The sequence below is a fragment of the Labrus mixtus genome, chromosome 13, assembly GCF_963584025.1.
Source record: "Labrus mixtus chromosome 13, fLabMix1.1, whole genome shotgun sequence".
Lineage (NCBI taxonomy): Eukaryota > Metazoa > Chordata > Actinopteri > Labriformes > Labridae > Labrus > Labrus mixtus.
The window spans coordinates 11,373,904-11,394,917 of NC_083624.1; the positions used below are offsets into that span (position 1 = coordinate 11,373,904).

Consider the following 21,014-nt stretch of genomic DNA (forward strand, 5'->3'; position numbering starts at 1 on the left):
GCAGGGAGACAAAGGTGAGAGAGGCTGGCGAGGTTTGTATGGCGACATCGGGACTCCTGGAATGATGAAGGTTCATTCACTTTAAGTTCATTCCTCCTTTTTTCAGTCAGAATCACAGAAAGTTAGAACGTGTTGTTGTGAGCTGCAGAGGAGAACCTCGCTGGTGGATCTGAGGTGGCGACATGAAAAAAGGTCATTAATGTTCTGTGTGTTTCCCTGCAGGGTGAAAAGGGCCGTCGAGGATTCAGGGTGAGTGATGCACGTCTCTTTTTTTTATTTTAAAAACCTTAAACACCACAAAGAGAAGCCCCTTATGCATCCATACATTTTGTTTTACACAGTTTGCCCACAATCATGAGTCACTTCATGTCGTCTGCTCTGCCTTGACTTATTAGGGCCCGAGCACGACCTCGGAGCGAGGACCCTTTGAAACTGAAGGGATTATTCTGTGCACAAACTAATCGCTTATTTGGGGTCTTTAACATGCTCGAAAACTCAACAAACTTTGCACGAAGTTCAAGAGTGCGTTTAATTTACGCTTGAAAGGGTTCACGTACAAGTGCGAGGCAAAATGGCTAAGTGGCGTCCCCTAGAAAATTCTTTAAAAGGCCTCCCGTAATAGGCTTTTTCCGGCTACATGCATGACCATTTTTAACTGAGCAAAGACCTACAAAAAAGTCAATTAACGTTGTGGTGAAATGTCAACAGGAAGTCTGCCACGATTTTGTGAATTTCACAATAAAGCGTAATTTTCTCCACTTACAGGGTACCTATTTGAACGAACTTGCCTGAGCGCGTTCATCTGATCAATTCAAGTTTGGTATCAGCTGATAGTAGACAAGTTGAAGTTTACTGTTGGAGAAGGGAAATGTGACCTTTATTGTCCGCTTAGGGCTTCCTTACCTTTCATTTCTGATGAGCAACATTTAGTGTTTGCGAGTTGTCGCTCATCTTCTCTCTTCTGTCCATCAGGGTGAACAAGGCTTGAAAGGACGCAGAGGGCTCAGTGGAGAGATGGTGAGGGGAAACTTGAGTTTAATGTGTTGACACTTTACATAAATAAATATTCTTTTTCTTTTTAACCAATCGATCTGTCTCCACAGAGAGAGCGTGGCCTCGCTGGGAGACCAGGAGAGAAGGTAGGAAGTCTGACTGCAATAATAAGTTAAACAGTTGTCAGTTTAGGATAAAAGACAAACTGAGAAACATTTCCTTTCTCTCAAGGGCGACCCGGGTCAGTGGGGCGATCCGGGGCAGAGAGGGGAGCAAGGACCCAGAGGACCGACCGGAGTCAGAGGAAGTCTGGTGAGTAAATCCAGATGAAAACTAACATTTTAGAGTAAAATAAACCATGATGTAGGAGGGGAGATGATCGCGCTTTGTCTTAATGTTTCTGCAGTTTGATTGCAGTTATGATTCTTCTTCTTCTGAATGTGGTCTTTAGAGGGAATGGTCTCTGCTGCCATCAGAGTTGTGTTTAAAGGTCCAATCAGTAAGATGTGTAGTGTCTGACAGGTTAGAACGCAGAAAGGTTTACAGACCGATGCAGAGCTGGTTAAACACTGAAGCTTCAGTGTCCACCACATGGCAATCTGTGTGAGCATCGACTCTAGAGAGGAGGGGGCGGGGGGACACAGCGCTCTGCAATGTTTAGAATCTGGGCTGCAGTACCCATTTTAAACACTAGGGGTCAGAATTACATATTACTCCTTTAAGTTTAGCTCTTTCCCCCTATTTTTAAATATGTTAAGGCCTAAATGAAGAAGAGGTGACTTTCACATCATTATCTGATGGAGCTATTTCAAATCTTCTTCTACCTTTTTGGTATTTTGACACTGGATTCCCCGTTTAATGTGCTGTTATCTACAAAGTGTTAATATTGTAGAGGTGAGATAAACTCTCAGTGATCACCTGATTGAATACTAATGAAGAGAATGTTTCTGAGACATGACAAATTAAAAATGGACAAATGAACTGAGAGTGTTTGAGAAAGGAAGTCCTCACATAAAAGGCTAATTATTCACTCAATAGATAAATGTATAAATCATTGTGTGCAGGGATTGAAAGGAGCTCAAGGACCTACAGGAAAGCAGGGTCATCCTGGTCCTGCAGGACTGCATGGTCTGACTGGAGATCCTGGACTACCTGGACAAGGTGAGTTCTTCGCCATCATGGTGTCTTTCTAGGTGTTATCTGAGTAGTATCAAAAAAAACAGTATGTGGATACAAACAAAACTTACAAATATAGATCAGACCGGGGCGCATGATTGAGTTTGAGTTCATAAAGAAGAAGATTCTGTCCGATTCTATCTTCATGTTTTACACTGAAAGTCAAAGATAGAACCAGAAGTACAGAGGCGGAAAATCCTCAAGTTTCCTGTTTGGCTTTTTTAAGATTTCTGGGACGCGAAATCAAGCAGCAACGTCGGGGTGTTGAAGTGTGAAATCCTGCAGTACCTTGAGTGTCCACTAGAGGCTGGCTGCAGAAGAACAGGAAGTCACATACACACCCATTCTAAACAGCCTGTTTTTACAGCAGAGATTAACATGTTTACAGCCTGGTTAAAAAAAACCAAATAGGTCTGATTAGCTCATGTCTCGATCGACACACACTGTACAGGTGAATGTTTTGATGACTCATCCGTTTTGATTTGATGAAGGATAAGAGTTATTCACAATAAGGCGTGTAGCTGACATGATTGACAGGCGGGCGCGGTGTAACAGTTCGTCAGGAGACTTAAAACCCGCCTCAGCTCCAGCTCTCAGCCTGTCGTTAGGTTGACTGAAAGTTAGACTGAGACAGCATTTCCAGCATGGAGACCGCCATCGATGGGACTCCAGCGCCCCCTGCAGGAACAGACAGGTGACGTCACTCAGGCTTCAAACTTTCATATTCACAGTCTGTGGATCGAATGCAATTCGGCCCTTTGCTGCACGTCATCCTCCTCTCACTCCCTCGCAGCATTTCAAGTCTTTCTTCATCTCTTTAAGGCAAAAATGTCCGAGAATGTAGTTTCTGGTAAAGTAGATTATAAGATATTAAATGTAATGTTGTCAGTCTGATAATGTTGTACAGATAACCTCTCTCCGTTCTTACTGATTAATCGTACTTTGTGTTGTAGTGTTTATCCTTCCAGGTCTGCAGGGAGACGAAGGAGACGGCGGCCCGTCAGCCAAATGTAACTGTTCAAAGGTTCAGACTCCCAAACCGCAGAAGGGCAGAGTCAACACGGTCAGTGTCACTGTTGGATTCATGTCAGTTCCAGGTCCATGATATGTTTTCTGGGTCAAACGGGCCTCTGTGTGTGTCTCTGCAGATCTTTATAGCTAACGGGGAGAGACAGATGAGGAGGCTTCGGGGGGAGAACGTGATGGTGCTGCGGACGGACAGAAACTCTCTCTACATCTACTCTGACTCCCAGTGGATCAACGTGCTGGTAAATACTGCTGCAGAGACGTACAAACACATTTCCCTCCCTCTACTGGTAGAGGTTTAACCGCTGGTTGACCTTCTGTTATTCTCTTTGTGTTCCTGTTTGAACCTGCAGGAGGACTTCGGACCCTGACCGACCCGTCCGACCATCAGCTCGGACTGTGGTTAAACTGCGACGAGTCCTGCTGTGACTGTAAACCAGTCATGAGAAATAAAGGCTGACCTGTCCTCTGTTCCGCTTCTCAAACACGTGTTGTTTCTTCATTTTGATTAAATACTGAAGAGTTCCCTCAACTGGTGGGGCGGGACCTAAAAGTGGGTCTGAGCTGTGCTTTTATTTGAAAGAACATGTGTAGTTAAGGAACCCCTGGACTAGTCGACAAGTTACTGTGTAACGGTCTAAGTGAGTGACATGCCCCCCACACACAAGATGAGGATGTTTCAGTGATATTTATGGTCTCGGTCTCACCCTGCCCTGGTCTTGATCTTGGTCTTGACTCGGTCTTGGAGCACTCTGGTCTCGGGTACGTCTTGGTCTTGGTTAGTGTGGTCTTGTCTACAACACTGTGTAAACTTCAAGTTATTTTCACCCATAGTTTGATGTTTTAAAGGAAAGGTGTGGATGGTAAAATAAAAGAAGTTTCATTTGAAACCACAGTGACCTTCTCATAAACTCATCAATAACTCAGGACTCTGACGTACCACAGCTACACGTTAGAACTTTGATTTGAACATTTTATTGAACATAAGCATTTTGGCAAGAAAACAGCACAGTATCGTTGTGTTTGAACGCCTCACACCACTCCCTTAGAAAGACACAAAGATTCAGTCTAACCGCTTCAACATGTACTCTAACGCTTCACACGGCGCCATGAGGTGAGAGAATCAACAGAACGCCAAGAACAGACGTGTGCTCGTCATGAGACAATCATGTCCACACACTGATCAGAAACTAAGCATGATGATGATGTCAGTGCACACGGGAAGTTGTTCTTCTGTCTCCTCTTCAACAATAGAACATAACAGATTTATATTAATAATGAGCAGAAACCAGTTAGTAAATAGAAATATACGAATAAATTAAATCAGAGCACTTCAAAAACAAATGATTGCACATTCAAAATCAAAAAGGGGGGGGGGGGGGTAATATCACATTTTTGACATCGTGTTCTTGCACTGATGTTGAAATATCTTGCAAATCATTTTTAATCTTCAGTGATGAGAAGGAAGACGACAAAGAGATGCTGGAAACTGTTTAATTCATTAAGGTACACAAACCAAGAACAATCTTAAAACCTCTGAGCTGACAAAGTGGGAAACCTTTTTCAGGAGATCAGGACGCAGTACTTTAAAATATTTCTGATATAGGAGAGCGAACGTATGTTTGTATGAAGCAGCAGGCTAATTAACTACAGACGTTTACTTCTCTAGCTTCTGTGTCTGAGCTGATGTCACTGCAGCACTTAAAGGACCAATCAGTGAGATGTGTAGTGAGTGAAATGATAAAGTGACCTTACTATATGATCAGACATTAAGGAAACATGCTATGTTGAAGTGCTGGCTTCTCTGACAACAATGCAGCAGCCAGTATGTCCTCCTTCTAACTTTAGATTCTGGTCCTGAATGCTCTGGATTTGTTAGGACCAGAGAAGGTAGGCAGTTTTAAGGCACCCCCACACGGCCGTTTTGGACGGCCCTCGGTTTGCCAGATGAGAGCAGTTATCAGGTCAAACCAACAGGTGTTGCAGCGATGGAAGCGGGCGAGAGAACTGGTTCAGATAGAAGTGATTGTACCCGACCTAAAAAGCCTCTGCATGTTTCTAATAAGCTCCACGAGCAGAAACGTGCTCAAACTAGGATCAATATTGGAGATGCTTTTGAATAATGGAGAGAGGTTAGAACGCAGAAAGGTTTACAGACCGATGCAGAGCAGGCTAAACACTGAAGCTTCAGTGTCCACCACATGGCAACCTGCGTGAGCATCGACTCTAGAGAGGAGGGGGCAGGGAGACAGCTCTCTACAATGTTTTGAACCTGGACTGCAGTACTCATTTTAAACACTAGGGGTCAGAGTTATATATTGCTCCTTTAAGATTACATTTTTTCAGACATGTTCCTTAAAAAAAGTGAATAACTGTTTTATTTATGTCCTGACTTTTTGATTCTCTAAGTATCTAAGGATGCATCCATCATAATATTTCTCGTAAGTGTCTCTGCTTTTAGAGTGCCTTCTGCCTCCTGGCACCACCTCACGATGTTTAAGAGGGCTCTTCTCTTTCTTTGAGAAACTCGAAGCACTTTAGTTTGATGTCAGCAGGATCAGGAAGCTCCACAAACAGAGCCAAAAACAGACAGATTTAAAGTGTTTCTTTAGTCCAAACGTTCTTAAAACATCAGGGTTTTAAAAAACATTCAGTATTACTAATTGCAATGTTGCACCAAATGAATGTGGGACACATGCCCTGAAAACTGAAATAACTTAAATTTGATCGGATCAGTAACTTTACACATCAGGATGAAATCTGATTAAAACAAACTAGGCTAAACTATTCAAAGAGCTTCTCTTGTTTGTCCCTGATTCATTCACGGGGATTAGGTGGTCAAGCCATGTCACAAAAACAAACACGGTGATGTGCAGAGGAGACTAAGACGTATAAAATACCAAAGTAAGAAATAAGGGGAATAGACATGAGGGTTGCAAAAGTAAAGAAGTTGAGTCTGCAGCCTCTGTGCATGACAACGCAGCCAGCAGTGTCCTTTTTAATGCAACCACTAGGGTGTGCTATAGTAAAGCATATGCAGAGAAATATGTTTGTTATGACTTACAGAGGAACCTTTATGTCTTTCAGTCTGTCACATTGATTTCCAGAATCTCTTCTTTTAGTGACACATAAAGTCCTAGAGAGAGGTCTGTTGTCTGACCCTTGCACTCTCAAACATGTTAGCTGCAACTTGTTTCCCAACATCAGATCCTGTCCTTCGGCTTGCAGTGTCTGGCAAAGATGGCACCTCAGAAGTCAGAGAGCTAATGGCTAACATCACAGAAGTAACGGTCGAAGGTCTCTGCACGGTACGTCTTTCATGCAGCACCTGTGAGAAGTTTTAGCAGATATGTTTTCAGGCACTTGTTCCCAGGGCTCACACCGTTAAAATACTCAACTCACAAAGTGATTAACCAGACGTTCAGATGACAAACAAGTGATTGATTTATTACCTTCTGTGAGACATTTCAGTTCATGGTAACCGTCGAGCTTAAAGGTCTACAAGCTATGAAAAAAAACGAGCTAACTGCAAAGCTATGTGATGAATTTACAGAGGAGTCTGCTCAAAGAAACCGGTAGTAAGGTCACCAACATGTAGCTGGTTGTTATTGGTGACTGGCAAGGCTGAGCTCAGATTACAGGAGGTTCTGGTCGACATCCAGATATTGCAAAACTGATTGGTAGTCACGATTTGAAATCTAGAAGGGTCATTGGACAGATGAAAAGTTGGGAAGGTCTGGATAGGAAAGAAGGTCAATTAGCTCCAAAAGTTCCCAATTTGATGTGAAATCTTAAAAGAACCGGTTTTAATCTGAGCAAAGCCCTACATGCTTTACATTAGTCCAGAGTCTCAGACCTTTGTAGTCACCAACCAATCAGCCATGGTGCTCTAAATGTAAGAAATATGATTGGCTTAAATGATCCAAATATAAACTCAGCTGTTTGCTACTTCTTCTTCCAACACTTCAACATATTTTTGAGAGTACAGACGCTCTTCCAGTCAAACTCATTCGCATTTTAACACTTCTTAAAAACTTAAAATAATTATAATAACATCTTTCCAGTATTAAATAATCTTATATAAAAACACACACACAAAGAAAGGTTTGAAATAAATGGCAATGCTCCCTCCCCCGCCAGTCCACAACGTACATGTCTATACACATCGTCCCACTTTTTGCATTTCTTTTTTTTTTTTTTCCTTCAACTTCCCTTCATGAGTAACGCTACTTCGGTTGCCGCGGCGCCATGCAGTACCAGTTCTTCTGCAGCAAATTGTCTCTTTGCTGTTGTCGTTCAAGTCTCGTCTTTTAGAATATTTCAATGCAAAGCTGCACAGACATCGTGAAAAAAGCTTGATAGGTGAATCTTCTGGCTTGCTTGTATACAGATATATATATTTACATATATATATTTACTCATGTCGCAGGATTATGATACTAATAATGAGGATGGTAGTAATAATGAGGCTAATAGGAACAATCATAATCTGAGATTAAGAGTAGGAAAGACGACTTGCTACGTGTTCAGAGTCCAAGTTTAGATGGTTTAGGATGAGGAGAGACGGACAAGTCAAGACAGACATTGATTATTTCTTCTCTGCAGGAACGGCGGGACCTAAAAAGTCAGTTTAGTTCATTAGGTTCCACCTCGTGTCCTGGCCTCCTACCAGTCACTGGTCAGTTTGGTGCTTTGGTCCCGTTTTGGAGGTTGGGGCGGTGGACCTCGCCGCAGCGTTGCATAGCCTGAGATGTTGGCATGTTTTGCGGATTGGGAGTGTGTGTGGTGACGGGACAAAGTCTTGGATTGTCCTCGGACACCCTGATGCTGCTGCAGGAGCTCAGGGGGAGGAGGCGGGAGGAGTGCCATGTCGTCCATGGTGCCCACAGGCTCCATCTTAGAGGAGGGGATGAGGCTGGAAGAGGTGAGCGAGCCATGGCGAGAAACCGACTTCCTCTTAAGGGTACGGTTGAGGTCTTCCAGGAAAAGAGGCTTTAGTGCCAAAGAGCTTGGCCCCGCTGATTTTGGGGAGGTGGGGGGGATTGGGGAGGAGGATGTGGAGTAAGAGGACAGAGAAGGAGGTGGGGTCTGAGACAAAGGGGGTGGTGACAGGGGCATTGATATTGTATTGTCATATTGGTTTGTGTTGCTGCTCCGACGGTTCAGCATCGGAGGAGGGACTGTGCCCTTTTTCAGCGAGCCTTGTTTCCATGAAGATGAAGACAAAGAGGAGGAAACAACCTGTTGAGGTGGAGGCATCTGAGGCTGGGGGTTCACCACGGCAACCTTTGGCGGGTGATGGAACTCCGAAGGGTGGGGAGGAGGTGGGAAAAGCTCAAAGTCACTTGGGGGAGGCGGGAAGTAGTCAGGGGAGTCAAGGTGATGAGTGTTAGCAGGGGGAGGTGGGGGAGGAGGTGATGGGAACTCAGAGGCTTGGTGGTGTTGGCCGGTTTGCAGACCCTGGAGCGCCAATGGGAGGTTTGCCAAATTCAGCTTCCCTGGCTTTGGGAGCGGAGCGGGAAGCGTGGAGGATTCCTTGGATGGAGAACCCGTCACTGACGAGGAGCTGGACGAGGTTCCTGTTTGAGGAGCCTGTGCAAATTTACTGACAAGGCTCTCCACCTTCTTTGGCCTCTCGTCCTGGATCTCGCCTGCTTTGATGGAGGAGGCTCTCTGTGGAGCTGGTGGAGGGCCCCGCTTGGTGGATCCTGTGGATGAGGAGGAAGGTGACTTCTTTATGGGGGATCCTGTCTTGCTGGAGGTTGAAGAAGGTGGAGGAGGGAATTCTCCAATGGAGTTGTCTGGAGGAGGCGGGGGGAACTCTGGGGACTGCGGGGCCGCAACGCCTCCTGGCTGCCATTTAGGTTTGGCCTTGACCGCTGGAGGAGACTGAGGAGCACTAAACTTAGATCCTTCCATGGAGCTGGAGGCAGATAAAGAGGAAGGGGTAGTGTTTCCTGGGAATTGGTTGACAATCTGTTTGACCAAAGAGGAGGTAGCAGCAGCGATGGAGACTGAAGAAGAGGAGGCAGAGGGAGAGATGGCAAGGTTTTTGGAGGAGAGGCTGTGCTGCTTTGGCAGGGTGGGAGGTGGCTGATTTGGGGAGTGTCCTGTTGAGAAACTTTGCTGCTTCTTAAAGGGTCCGTGGTTGCTTTGGGGTTGTGTTGGTGACACAGGTGAGAGGGCAATCGGAAGAGAAGAAGGACCCGAGGGCTTGCGTGCAGTTTGAGGTGGAAACCCACCCGTGAAGGTTTTGGGAGGTGCAGGAGGGGGTGCGTTTGGGGACAGAGGCCGTTGAGCTTGGAGGGAAGTAGGCGGAGAGAGTTCAGGTGGATGAACAGGAGGACAGTTCTCCTCCTCCATTTCTAGGTTGAAGTCATACACCATGTTGGGAAACTTCTGTGCCAGGAACTGCTGGAGGCCACTGTTGCAGAGCTGAGGGCAGGAGTTGAGGATTGGCTCTGGAGGGGGAGGTGGAGGCATTCCATTGGCGTCAAGGCTCTCTGGAGGAGGAGGTGGAAGGTAGGAGGGCTCCTGCAGGTCCTCCTCCAGTGGTGGTGGTGGTAGGAGAGCAGAAGGGCTTGTTGCACCATATTTCAGTGCCGCCATTGCTGAACCAGGAGCTGGTGCCGTCGGTGGAGGAGGCGGTGGAGGAGAAGGTGGTAGCAAAGCGGGGGTGCTGTAAGTAGCTGGGAGGGTATTGTAGTTGGGTTTGGAGGTCTGGTTTGGAGGGGCAGGTGGGACAGCTCCTGCCGTCTGTGTCCTGGCTTGGTTCTGGTTCTGAAGGCGAGCCAGCGTGCTGTACTTGATGTATGACGAGGAGGTAGGAGCTGCCTGATGGACCACGCTTGCGACAGGAGGAGGCGGAGGTGGAGGAGGCGAGGGCGGTGATGGAGAGGAATCCTCAGACTGGACGAGGCCATCGGTGTAGCTGGATCGGGAGGGTGGAGTCTGAGGCTGAGAGAGAGGAAGAGTCTGAGGGGAGATGGAAGGTATCTGGAGCGGGATCGGCCTACTGATAGGATCGATCCTCATCATCTGGAGGGAAATATGGAGGAAAAGGAAGGAAACAGGTGGAGGTGGGGGGGGGGGGGGGGGAAGCAAAGTGGTAGGGAAGGATGAATGCAAGAAAAGAGACAAAAGAGAGAGAGACAAATAAGTTTGCAACCTGACCAAGTTCATTTTCAAACAACCCAAGACAGGATGCAAACATCAAACCAGTGCAGTCTGAAAACACACCACATTTCAAATTCCAAACGTGATGCAGGAAGGCCAGTTAGAAAACATGGATTAACTCTGCTGTCATACAACGATTACTTCAGCAACTGTAGACTTCCCATTCGTTGTAGCTTTCTCTGCAGGCAAGAGATAAACTATCTACTGACTGTCTGTCCATTTTCTGAACTGTTTACCACATAAACCAGTGCTAATGTAAAATTGGGCTGTTTGCGTTCACACATGCAGCTCCTCCGGCAAATTTCAAGTTTTCTGCAAGTGTGAATGCAAACAATCTACCTAACTATCTCTAAAGATCAACCATAGATCTGAGGAAGATATCTCACGGTATATCAGTATCTGAATTTTTCCTCTCGCTTATATCGGCATCGGCTCCAAAAATCCCAGATCAGTCGGGCCCTAACATGAACCGTACCATTTAGCAGAGATGCTAAATAACCAACATGACCGATCACATTACCATCATTGGTATAAAATAAGGCTTGAGATGTCCAATAGGCTGTAAACATGGTATCAAACAGTATTTAATAAGTCCAACTTCAAAGTCTTAAACTGTTTTCTCACAGCATTATTTTATTTTATTATTGTTGGTTAGGACATTCATCACACCACAAAGTTAGTCTTTTAAAATCAGGGTTACAGGACCTTAGACTCAGTTTTCATATGTTCATATAACAGTCATGACATGATATGAAATCCTCCTGCCCTGCCGGACCAGCTCTCTCTGTGACCTCAGGGTTTTCTCATTAAGCACTGGTTACTCTTGACCGACATTCATTATGTTTACTGAACGATGCAATGATTTTAGTTTGTCATGGCGGTTCTGAGGCTTCTCGTAAGAAACACACAACAGTCGTATGACATCCTCGATTGAAAGAATGTCATCAGTACTTTTACGTATCTACAGCAGGTAAAGTGGAGAACGTCAGCTGATATTTTGTCCCACCCCGAGTCGTAACACTGCCCAACACCTGACAGATGTAACCATGAAAATGTACATCCTCCACAAAATGACTTTTTAAGATCAAAGTGTCGCTACATACACCTCGACCTAACCGATGGCGTTTGATTTAAGTAGGGTCAGAGGTCACTGGGTCACTGCAAATCGTCAACACAAACAGTTTAGTGTTTTTAAGGGAACATGCCGGTTACATCACTTCCTGTCTAACCTCCACTCCCTCCTCCTCCTCCTCCTCCTCCTCCTCCTCCTACACAAAAAGGAACCGGCATACGTCCCTTCACCTTTGACCTCTGGCAGGGAAGCAGAGGGGTAACATGGGTAATGTAGTTCACATGTAAAAAGTACAATGACAGGAAAGGATAGGACAGCGTGTGTGTGTGTGTGTGTGTGTGTGTGTGTTCATACCTCTCCTTGTGTTCCTCTCCTCCAGGCATCCGAGAAGATGGAGCTGACAACACTCTGGGAGCGGGTGTGGCCTGATGATGTCATCTCGGATACGCCGCTGTCTGATTGGCTGGAGTGGTTGGACTGGGACTCTGTTGTAACACATAGAAAAGCATGTTTTGTAGTTGTAAAACCTGTAAAACACCTCAAAATGAAACATGTTACTGCCTTTATAATCTTTTTAAAAAAAAGAGGAGACGGACTGACCTGGAAGGCTGGAAGAGCTCGATCCTGACTTAATGGAGGAAGAAGAGAGGGAGGACCAATCGTAGGCGGCCTCTGTCCTCCTCATGGCTTCCTGGAAGTTGATGTACAGCTGCTTCCCGTACTGAAAGCGACATTAGAAGCTGTGAAACTGCAGCAGGTATGAAGACCGTAAGGGTCTGACTGAGTGTGTTCCTACAGGATCAGATGTGAGAATACGACACAGCTCGCTCTGCACTCGGGTTTTTTACCTTGGCAATGCGGATGCTGTTGATCCACTGCTGGAGGGTTCTGATGTCGTCACAGCAGAGGTACTTGATGTACTGAGACTTCTTCTGGATCTGAGGGTGCTATAAATAGAAGCAAACACTTTGCATGACTCCGCAGGAAACTTTACTCATCAGAACTCTTTTAGAAGCAAAACGTCTCCGAAAAACATAAGCCCTGATCGGACCGCCGTTTCAGGGCACAACATTTATACCTGTGACGCTTCACCTTCAGTCTAAATGTCACAGAGGTGTAATGTACCGTCTTTGGGTGTCGCCTTTGAGTTCAAGTCACACACTTTAGGTAGGAACTTTCAGTGAGGTGTGAGGTGTTGCTAGTTGGAGGAGCATAAACCAAGACCGATCTGGAGTAGTACAACACTACTGTACAGTGCATGTGTGTGTTTTCATGTACAAGCTGCTGCAGACAAATTGCCTCTCGAGGGGTTAATAATGTTGTTTCAGCTGAAAGGATCACAAACATACAACTTCACAGTTTATTTATTTATTCTCAAAAAAGAGGCGTCATGACTGCCACACCACTAGGTGGCACTGCAGGACTCTGGACCCAAGAACCTGCCTGTGTCTTTATGGTTACGTTAACATGAGCAAAATGAATTCAGCCCGATTTAAATCACTCTGATCACTGATTCCAGCTTCACGGTCAAAATGGACGCCAAATAAATCGATCTGATTCTGGCGCGACGTGTGTGTTCATGAATTGAAAATTTCTTCAGAAGACATGAGCAGAGCTTCCTGTCGGTCTGACTGGACCAAAAGAGGAGCACAAAATGCGCTGCACGCCTCCAGATGTTGCTCCTCAGAACATAACCGTCGGTCAGACACGCTCAGTAAGAACAGTTTCAACCAGACCAGGAAGACACGAGCAGAAGAAGCGTGTACATGGATATTGATCCAATCAGTGACCGGCGTACAGCAGCCCTGTCGGTTCTGACTGACGTGTTTACAGGACAGGTTTTTATTCTGATCAGATTTTTATTACATCGACTTGTGTCCATGTTGCCGTAGTGACTGTATCTGTGGGATCATGGCGGCGTACCTTGAGCACCATGCAGTAGTCTGTCGGAGCTTTGTATTTGCTCTTGTAGTCCTGACCGTGATAGACGTTCACGTGATCCAGCTGGAGGAAACACACCAGGTCTCTGGAAGCCTGCGAACACACACGCACACACGCACACACACACACACACACACACACACACATTTCATGAGTCTTTTTTTCCTGCTTAAATGTCTTAAAGTTATAATTACTGTCAAATGAAATCCTGTTGTTTGGTACACACACACACACACACCTTAGCCTTTCCCTTGGGGACGTAGTAGATGCCCGACGCCCTCAGCAGAAAGTAGCGCTTCTTCCACGACTTCTTCCCGTCCTCCTTGAGCCACAAAACACCCTCCATCTCAGGGACGGACACGGAGCTGCCGCCGAAACACTCCTGAAACACACACACACGCCCACACACACGCATAAATAAAAACACATCTCACCAGTTAAACAGACAAGTGTTACGGGTCACATCCTGGTGAAGAATTATTGAAAACATCAAGGTGTAGGCTGCAGGCACATACACTGTTTCAGTACTGTCTGCATGACTTAGTGGAGCTGGTTAAACTCATATCTTTGAGTGCAAAATCAAAAGGTTAAATTCAATAAAGAAGAGAGTCAATAAATTCAGCTTTTTGAAGCAGAAACAGGTCGATAACATCAAAGTCGAGACTCATTCAGAGCAGGATCTGCCTCCACTGATACAGTCTGTCTGTTCAGGGTCTGGAGAACATGAACAGGACTCACTCAGCCCTCCAGAACATCTAACTCTGGACACTTAGAGAACAAACTTACTTCTAACAGAGCTTCTTTGTTCCTTTCAGCCATCTCACACGTCTCCTTCCGCCCCAACAAATAGTTCTGCAGCAGATCAAGGTGATAAAGTCGGAGCACAGGTTAGAAATACAGAAAGGTCTGTTTGGGGTTCTAAAGGTGCGGGCGAGGTCAGGGTGCCTCTCACCTGAGGGTTTTTAAACAGAGTGTATTTCTCGATGCGTTCGGTGAACATCAGGCGGTTCTGGCTGTCTCTGGTCCAGTTCAGCAGATTCTCCACCAGGTTCTCGTGATCCTCAAAGATCCGCTCTGCACAGAGAAAAACAGGTTCTTCATTTTTTTTTTTTCTCAGGAGAGTCGTGTAACCCTCCTTCACCCGATTCAGTAAAGAAACAACATATGACTTCATATCTATATTTGCTCATTAAAATGTATTTAAAGGAGCAGTATGTAACTCTGACCCCTAGTGTTTAAAATGGGTACTGCAGTCTAATTTCTTAACATTGTAGAGAGCTGTCTCCCCCCGCCCCCTCCTCTCTAGAGTCAGAAATAAAGACTCTTTTTTAGATTTCCAATAACATTTCCCAATATTTCAATATTTTTATTGAATGTGAAAATGTAAAGGACTGCAGGGCATCTCACTAATAACTCCGCTCCCTACAGGAAACATGGCTCGTGGCAATCTGCTGCCCTCGTTGCCCCCCCCCCTTTTCAAACTGTGTGTCTTTCAGCGCGGCCTCCTTTCAGTTGCTTTCACATGTTTTCCTCTGAGGACTGAAGCACACAAAACCAAAGCAGCCATGATGACCCACTTTGAATTCGGACTTCTGTCGAGACAAACGACAACAGAAGTGTCCCTCATTCTCTCCGATTTAGGACCAGGTCAGTTCAGACAGTGACTCTGCAGGAACACTGTTTACGAATCTGAGCAACTGTTTTCATTTCAAAGCTTCCTGATTCATGAGAAAGTAAACAGACAACGAATACTGATCATCTGGAGACACAACGGGCCGCACTATGAGTTAGAAACATATTTTTATTGGCTGTGTGTTTGGAGCAAGCTGCATCCTCCGGTGTTGAAAAATGAAGCCGACGCTGAAGTGTAAAATCCTGCAGTTCCTCGAGTGTCCACTAGAGGCTGGCTGCAGAAGCACATGAAGTCACATACACACCCATTCTAAACAGCCTGTTTTTACAGCAGAGATTAACATGTTTACAGCCTGGTTCAAAAAACCAAATAGGTCTGATTAGCTCATGTCTTGATCGGCACACACTGTACGGGTGAATGTTTTGATGACTCATCCGTTTTGATTTGATGACGGATAAGAGTTATTCACAATCAGGCATGTAGCTGACCTGATTGACAGGCGGGTGCGGTGTAACAGTTTGTCAGGAGTCTTAAAACCCGCCTCAGCTCCAGCTCTCAGCCTGTCGTTAGGTCGACTGAAAGTTAGGCTGAGACAGCATTTCCAGCATGGAGACCGGCATCGATGGGACTCCAGCGCCCCCTGCAGGAACATACGGGAGTGGACTCTGGAGGGACTGCAGTCATTTGCACGTCTGCGTCGATCATTACCTAACACCAGAGGTTGCAGCTTCATGAAAACATGAGACCACTTGAAGAATCTTTACACTTCTTGCATTGAAGGTGTTGGAATTGAATTTGAGGAACTTGCATCTTGTAACACGTGTTACAGACGCAAACACTGTCCTCTCTCTATACTGAGTAACCGTTCTTTTTCCATTTGTGTACAAAAAAACGGAGCGTCCTCTGCGCTCCGTCCCGGAGGCAAAGCTGTGAAAGTCAGAGGTTATGATCCGACACAAAGTCGCCCTCTTGCTAAAGGGCTCTCAGCAGGGGGCAGGTGGTGCTGGTGTGTGTTTGTGTGTGTGCTGTCAAAACGTTTGTTCCTCCTCTGCAGCGACAGACAACACTTATTTTCTTAATTAACAGAAACAGTTCAAATCTTCCTCGGGCAGAATGCTGGCCATCAGTCGAGGTTTAAAAAAAAAAAAAACACACGTGGAGCAGATTTGAGGAGGTTTAGGTTTGTGTGACGAGGCCGAACGAGCTGCACTTCACCTTCTCTCTCTCTCTCTTTCATAACGCTGCTGACTGCCTGCTCAGCCCTGAAGATGTAGGTTAGATCACACGCATCACTGAACTGGCCCTACATAAGGACTGTGTGTGTGTGTGTGTGTGTGTGTGTGTGTGTGTGTGTGTGTGTGTGTGTGTGTGTGTGTGTGTGTGTGTGTGTCAAAGAGTGTTAAGCGGAGTGAAGCTCGTAGTACAGTGTGTGCTAGAGAACATAGAGAACACACATCATGACAGCCCCGGGAGGGATGAGTGTGTGTGTGTGTGTGTGTGTGTGTGTGTGTATGCATTCTCACATCTGTGCTGCTGAATATCTGTGCAGTCTGATGCTCACTGCCGGGCGCGATGTCATTGAACTCTGAACACAAATGTTCTCGGGTGTGTCCGTCTCTAAACACACACACACACACACCTGGAAGTCTGGAAAACATCCAACCAGTCAAATCGCTTCAGCGTCTGAAGTCTGCGGGACTTTCACAGTGAGGAATCATCACGCACCATGAGGAGAATCCTAACGGGTTGTCTATGATCTCCAGCCTGCACACTGTAACGGTTTGTGTCCGTGCCGCGGGGTTAGCATCGATTTGGAGAGGGGCGGAGACATTAAGTTCAACCACACTCGTCTGGGGTTTCCACAATGCTCGTCGTTTATTACAAACTACACATCAACCTTGCAAAGCCGGCTGTACCACTTCTATTTAATCATGCATGAGCAACATGGCGTCCACAGGAACCCTTACATCACGGTTGAGTTGAGAGGACAGTAGGAGCTCGCTTACAGGCGCCATGCGTGGCAGAAGCGCCGCTCAAACTATCTTCAAGGATTAAACAAAGACGCTCACCAAGTAGCTTAGCAACACTATATGTCTTAAAGGTACATTCCGCAATTTCAACTGTTACAACACACTAAAGAGTATATACGATCTCGGCACATCACAGACTACAGGAGGTTACTGAGATCATCCCGCCGGAGGAACGCACCACCTCACGTGACCACAGAGACCGCCGGAGGTTACTTTAGAATTCTTTCTGAGAAAAACGTAGAAAACGAGTTTCGATGAAGAAATCTCTGTAGAGACGAGGTCAATGTGGATGGTCTGTTCGTGAGTGAGAGCTGGAGGTCAGATTGTAACTGTCAGATGCATCTCAGCGGTCCAGCTCACACGGGGCTGCATCTCGCCTCCGGACGCCATGACTACTGGTCTCCCTCGTCTCTCGTGGTTATTGTAGTCACGCATGACGTCTGCCAGATCCTTTCATGACGTAATCCTCAAAACTTTAAATCCTGAATATCAAACATTGTTTGATATAAATAGTCCCTGGTGATCTCTGAGCAGATCGGGGACGTTTGGCTCTTCATACGACTCACAATGCGAAATAATCTGAGCAGCCTCGAGTTGGGAACGCCCACGGGATCGTCAGGAAGGAGGAATCAGACGTCACATCGTCCCGATTATCCTGAAGCCTGAGTCAGGCGTACGCTCTGTAAATCTGTTGCTTCAAAACATCTTCACCAAAGTCAGAACTTCCGGATCAATCTGAAGATCAACACTTGAGTCCCTGCAGGATCCTGAGCTCCTTTTCTGAAGCGAGCTAATTCAATTACACAATAAGAGATGTGAATAATGAATCTAATCTGCTGAATTATGCCTGAATCTCCTGCTCGCTCTGCAGCAGCGACTTCAATCTCTTTGCATCTCGAGTTTGTTGAATGTAGAACATTTTCATAATACATCAATGTGGAGATGACGTGATGAAGAGCGGACTGAAACCTAGCATGCAACAATATGTGTGTATGTGTCTGTGTGTGTGTGTCTGTGCGCGTGTGCTCACCCATCTGCAGCTCGTTGATTTCTTCCACCAGCGACCAGTCTGGACTGTAACCACAGTGAGATTTCTCCAGCAAACTGTCCAACACCTGAAGAGCAGAGGAGTCATAATAACTGTGAATATTCTGAAGACTCTGTTGTTCACTTGTGTTCATTATGCTGCTTCTGCTGATTATAACGCTAATAGTTATTCTGATGCTATTTCAACAGCTGTTAAAGATGCAGATCTGCACCCGACCCTCATATAACATTTATTTTTGCTAATGAAAATGCATTTAAAGGAGCAGTATGTTACGCTGACACCTAGTGTTTGAAGTGGGTACTGCAGTCTAAATTCTAAACAAATCCGGTGGCATGTGGTGGACACTGAAGCTTCAGTGTTTAGCCAGCTCTGCATCGGTCTGTGAACCTTTCTGCGTTCTAACCTCTCTCCATTTTTCAAAAGCATCTCCAATATTGATCCTAGTTTGAGCACGTTTCTGCTCGTGGAGCTTATTAGAAACATGCTATCATGACAACATTTAAAACAACTGAGAGAGCTAGGACTACAAGTCTTACCTGTCTGACGGTCTGCCTCTCGTCCACCATCATGGTTTTTGAGCTTTCGTCCGACAAATGAACGCGAATCACCAGCTACAAGAGAGAGAGAGAGAGAGAGAGAGGGAGAGAGAGAGAGAGAGAGAGAGAGCATCATTTAAATGATCAGTATCAAGTTAAACTCTTAGCTCGGGCTGTTAAAGGAAATCTTTTTGCGAACACTATCTTACAATAAGTCATCCATGGATGTGACATCATCACTGTATCACTGCAGTAAGCTTGTTGCTTAGAGGCCTCCCCGCAAGAAAAACACTTAAGATGCATGAAATATTAAAACGACATAACTGTTACTTATTCACGAGGAAACAAACTACATATCGCTCGTGAGGAAGATTAGCAAGTTAAGTTAACCCTAATTTCAAACTCGTAGTAGTGCCTTGAGTAGTAAGAACAAGTATGACTTTTTATTTAGTAAAGAAGAAACAGGGAGTAAAATTACAAACTGTTACGGCCGTATCGTTGATTAATTCTGTATTTTGGGGAGGTTGTTTGTGTGAGAGTGAGTGCTCTGTCTTCCCTAAAAATCTTTGGTTGATTGTTTGTTCTCTGTGTTTGTGTGAGTGAGTGCTCTGTCTACCTGAAAATCTTTGGTTGATTGTTTGTTCTCTGTGTTTGTGTGAGTGAGTGCTCTGTCTACCTGAAAATCTTTGGTTGATTGTTTGTTCTCTGTGTTTGTGTGAGAGTGAGCGCTCTGTCTTCCTGAAAATCTTTGGTTGATTGTTTGTTCTCTGTGTTTGTGTGAGTGAGTGCTCTGTCTACCTGAAAATCTTTGGTTGATTGTTTGTTCTCTGTGTTTGTGTGAGAGTGAGCGCTCTGTCTTCCTGAAAATCTTTGGTTGATTGTTTGTTCCCTGTGTTTGTGAGAGAGTGAGCGCTCTGTCTTCCTGAAAATCTTTGGTTGATTGTTTGTTCTCTGTGTTTGTGTGAGAGTGAGCGCTCTGTCTTCCTAAAAATCTTTGGTTGATTGTTTGTTCTCTGTGTTTGTGTGAGAGTGAGCGCTCTGTCTTTCCTGAAAATCTTAAAAATAAAGCTGCAGTCGATTCTTTGTCTGAATGATGAGTAATATCATAAAGACACATCAGGAAGGCAAACGGCATTCTTCTTTCTTTTTTCTAACGGGATCAGAATCACGAGCTTCCTCCAAAACCACTTCCTATTCACGCTATAGTGAACACGCCATTCTGTAGTACAGAGTGAGCATCTTCACACCCCTATATAGTCCTCTCATTGTATCCCACAATGCATTGTGAAAAGTAGTGTACAACAAGCCAACAATATGTCCCATCATGCATTGCAGTTCAAAGAGTTTTATGAACAGAGAGTGGCGTTTGACCCGACTGCTCTGAGGTGGACAAGAGGAGCGAGCAGCGTGAACACGTGTGTAAACGTGACAGGAAGCGCTCAAAGATTCTCGACTGACGGACTCCGGCAGGTAGACGGGTTCTGTCTTTGTGTAGTAATCCAGGTTGATAATCCACTATCGCTCTCTCTCTCTCTCTCTCTCTCCGTGGGATTGGGACTTAACTTGCTATGGTCATTATGTTGAGTGCTGTGTGTGTGTGTGTGTGTGTGTGTGTGTGTGTGTGTGTGTGCATGTTGACCCCAGCTGTTATTGACCGCAGCTTTTCAGTGTGGAGTAACACTGACCTGACCCAGAAAAACGAGTCCGCTGGACACGTGCCAGATGCAGACCCGCATCTGTCACAAAAACGCGCACCACAAATTTTCATCATCTTCGAGCGTGGGTGTGACCCGGACTCACCTTTTTAACCTGAGCCTCCTTGATCTTCTCCAGGGCCACCCGGATATTGTCCGCCTTCAGCTTGGCAGCCTGCTCCTCCTGCGCACACACACACACACACACACACATTGACAAACAGAAAGCAAACATTATGATCAGTCAATACAGAAACCAGCAGCACCAGGATCATTCTGCAGCTCTCTCTCTGTCAATCCGTATTAAGGACACACAAGCTCATTACAATCTGCTCCTACCTGACCCCTCCAACAGGAATTCATTGTTTGTTTTCAGGTGATTTCTCGTAAACGAACAACACTTCTGTGTCTGCTTTGCATCAAATAAAAACGTTATATCCGGTATTTAAAGTCCAGAGAGTCCAGGGTGTTATCTGCAAAGTGTGGCGGAGAAAGTATCCGAGTATCCCGGGTTAAATTAGTCCGGTTCAATTCAACGTTTGCATGAAAATGTCTTCCTGAAAAAAAGTGAAAGAGCCAGAAACGGAAAGCCAAAAGAGTCGCCCGAGGTTAGTCCAAAGGAGACAGCGGTGCACTTTCCAGGCTGCCCAAGCTGTGAGGACTCATGAGACGTGTCTGGACGCCAACGC

General features: G+C 45.5%; 2 protein-coding genes across 4 annotated transcripts in view; one reads left to right on the forward strand and one right to left on the reverse strand.

Moving 5' to 3' along the window:
- The window catches only part of LOC132986955 (acetylcholinesterase collagenic tail peptide-like), a 7,547-nt gene extending 3,881 nt beyond the window's left edge, over window positions 1-3,666 (forward strand). The window contains exons 7-15 of the mRNA XM_061053682.1: window positions 5-70; window positions 223-249; window positions 973-1,017; window positions 1,104-1,139; window positions 1,225-1,305; window positions 2,058-2,154; window positions 3,123-3,232; window positions 3,318-3,437; window positions 3,549-3,666. Coding sequence (XP_060909665.1) covers window positions 5-70; window positions 223-249; window positions 973-1,017; window positions 1,104-1,139; window positions 1,225-1,305; window positions 2,058-2,154; window positions 3,123-3,232; window positions 3,318-3,437; window positions 3,549-3,566 — 600 coding nt within the window. The 3' untranslated portion in view covers window positions 3,567-3,666. The remainder of the gene's footprint in view (window positions 1-4; window positions 71-222; window positions 250-972; window positions 1,018-1,103; window positions 1,140-1,224; window positions 1,306-2,057; window positions 2,155-3,122; window positions 3,233-3,317; window positions 3,438-3,548) is intronic.
- A 2,955-nt stretch (window positions 3,667-6,621) lies between these two features.
- Window positions 6,622-21,014, reverse strand: part of raph1a (Ras association (RalGDS/AF-6) and pleckstrin homology domains 1a) — a 60,777-nt gene continuing 46,384 nt past the window's right edge. For all 3 annotated transcript variants that reach the window (XM_061053684.1, XM_061053686.1, XM_061053683.1), the window contains 11 exons: window positions 20,432-20,509; window positions 18,632-18,706; window positions 18,078-18,162; window positions 14,337-14,458; window positions 14,171-14,236; window positions 13,623-13,766; window positions 13,367-13,477; window positions 12,292-12,390; window positions 12,044-12,164; window positions 11,798-11,928; window positions 6,622-10,233 (listed from right to left, as the gene is read on the reverse strand). In XM_061053684.1, the coding sequence (XP_060909667.1) occupies window positions 7,861-10,233; window positions 11,798-11,928; window positions 12,044-12,164; window positions 12,292-12,390; window positions 13,367-13,477; window positions 13,623-13,766; window positions 14,171-14,236; window positions 14,337-14,458; window positions 18,078-18,162; window positions 18,632-18,706; window positions 20,432-20,509 (3,405 nt within the window). In that variant the 3' untranslated portion in view covers window positions 6,622-7,860. The remainder of the gene's footprint in view (window positions 10,234-11,797; window positions 11,929-12,043; window positions 12,165-12,291; window positions 12,391-13,366; window positions 13,478-13,622; window positions 13,767-14,170; window positions 14,237-14,336; window positions 14,459-18,077; window positions 18,163-18,631; window positions 18,707-20,431; window positions 20,510-21,014) is intronic.